The sequence below is a fragment of the Onychostruthus taczanowskii genome, unplaced genomic scaffold (assembly GCF_017590055.1).
Source record: "Onychostruthus taczanowskii isolate IOZ18803 unplaced genomic scaffold, ASM1759005v1 scaffold9330, whole genome shotgun sequence".
NCBI classification, from domain to species: Eukaryota; Metazoa; Chordata; class Aves; order Passeriformes; family Passeridae; genus Onychostruthus; species Onychostruthus taczanowskii.
This window is the reverse complement of record NW_024507359.1, coordinates 1-252: the sequence shown is the minus strand read 5'-3', so window position 1 is coordinate 252 and position 252 is coordinate 1. Positions and strand designations below refer to the sequence as shown.

At 83.7% G+C, this 252-nt stretch overlaps 1 protein-coding gene across 1 annotated transcript; it reads right to left on the bottom strand.

Annotated features, from left to right (window-relative positions):
* Positions 1–7: 7 nt before the first annotated feature.
* LOC121347809 (UPF0739 protein C1orf74 homolog) lies at positions 8–249 on the bottom strand (the record flags this gene model as incomplete). The annotated part of the gene is made up of 1 exon (XM_041426727.1): positions 8–249. A coding segment is annotated over one exon (242 nt), but the record flags the coding sequence as incomplete, so codon positions are not given.
* Positions 250–252: the final 3 nt, after the last annotated feature.

Here is a 252-nt window from a genome sequence, read left to right as displayed (position 1 = left end):
GGCCAGCCCCGGCCGCAGCACCAGCGCCGAGCCGCCCATGGCCAGCACGTGCAGGCGGCCCGCGGCCAGCCCGGCCTCCCGCAGCCTGCCCAGGTACCGCCGCAGCTCGGCCGGGCCCGCGGGCCCGCAGTCCCACAGCAGCGCCGGTTTCAGCCCGGCCGCCACGGCCAGCACCTCGCCGGCAGCGTGCAGCGCTCGGGCCGCGGGCAGCCGCCGCCTCCGGCCCGGCCCCTGCGCCTCCCGGGCCGCCGC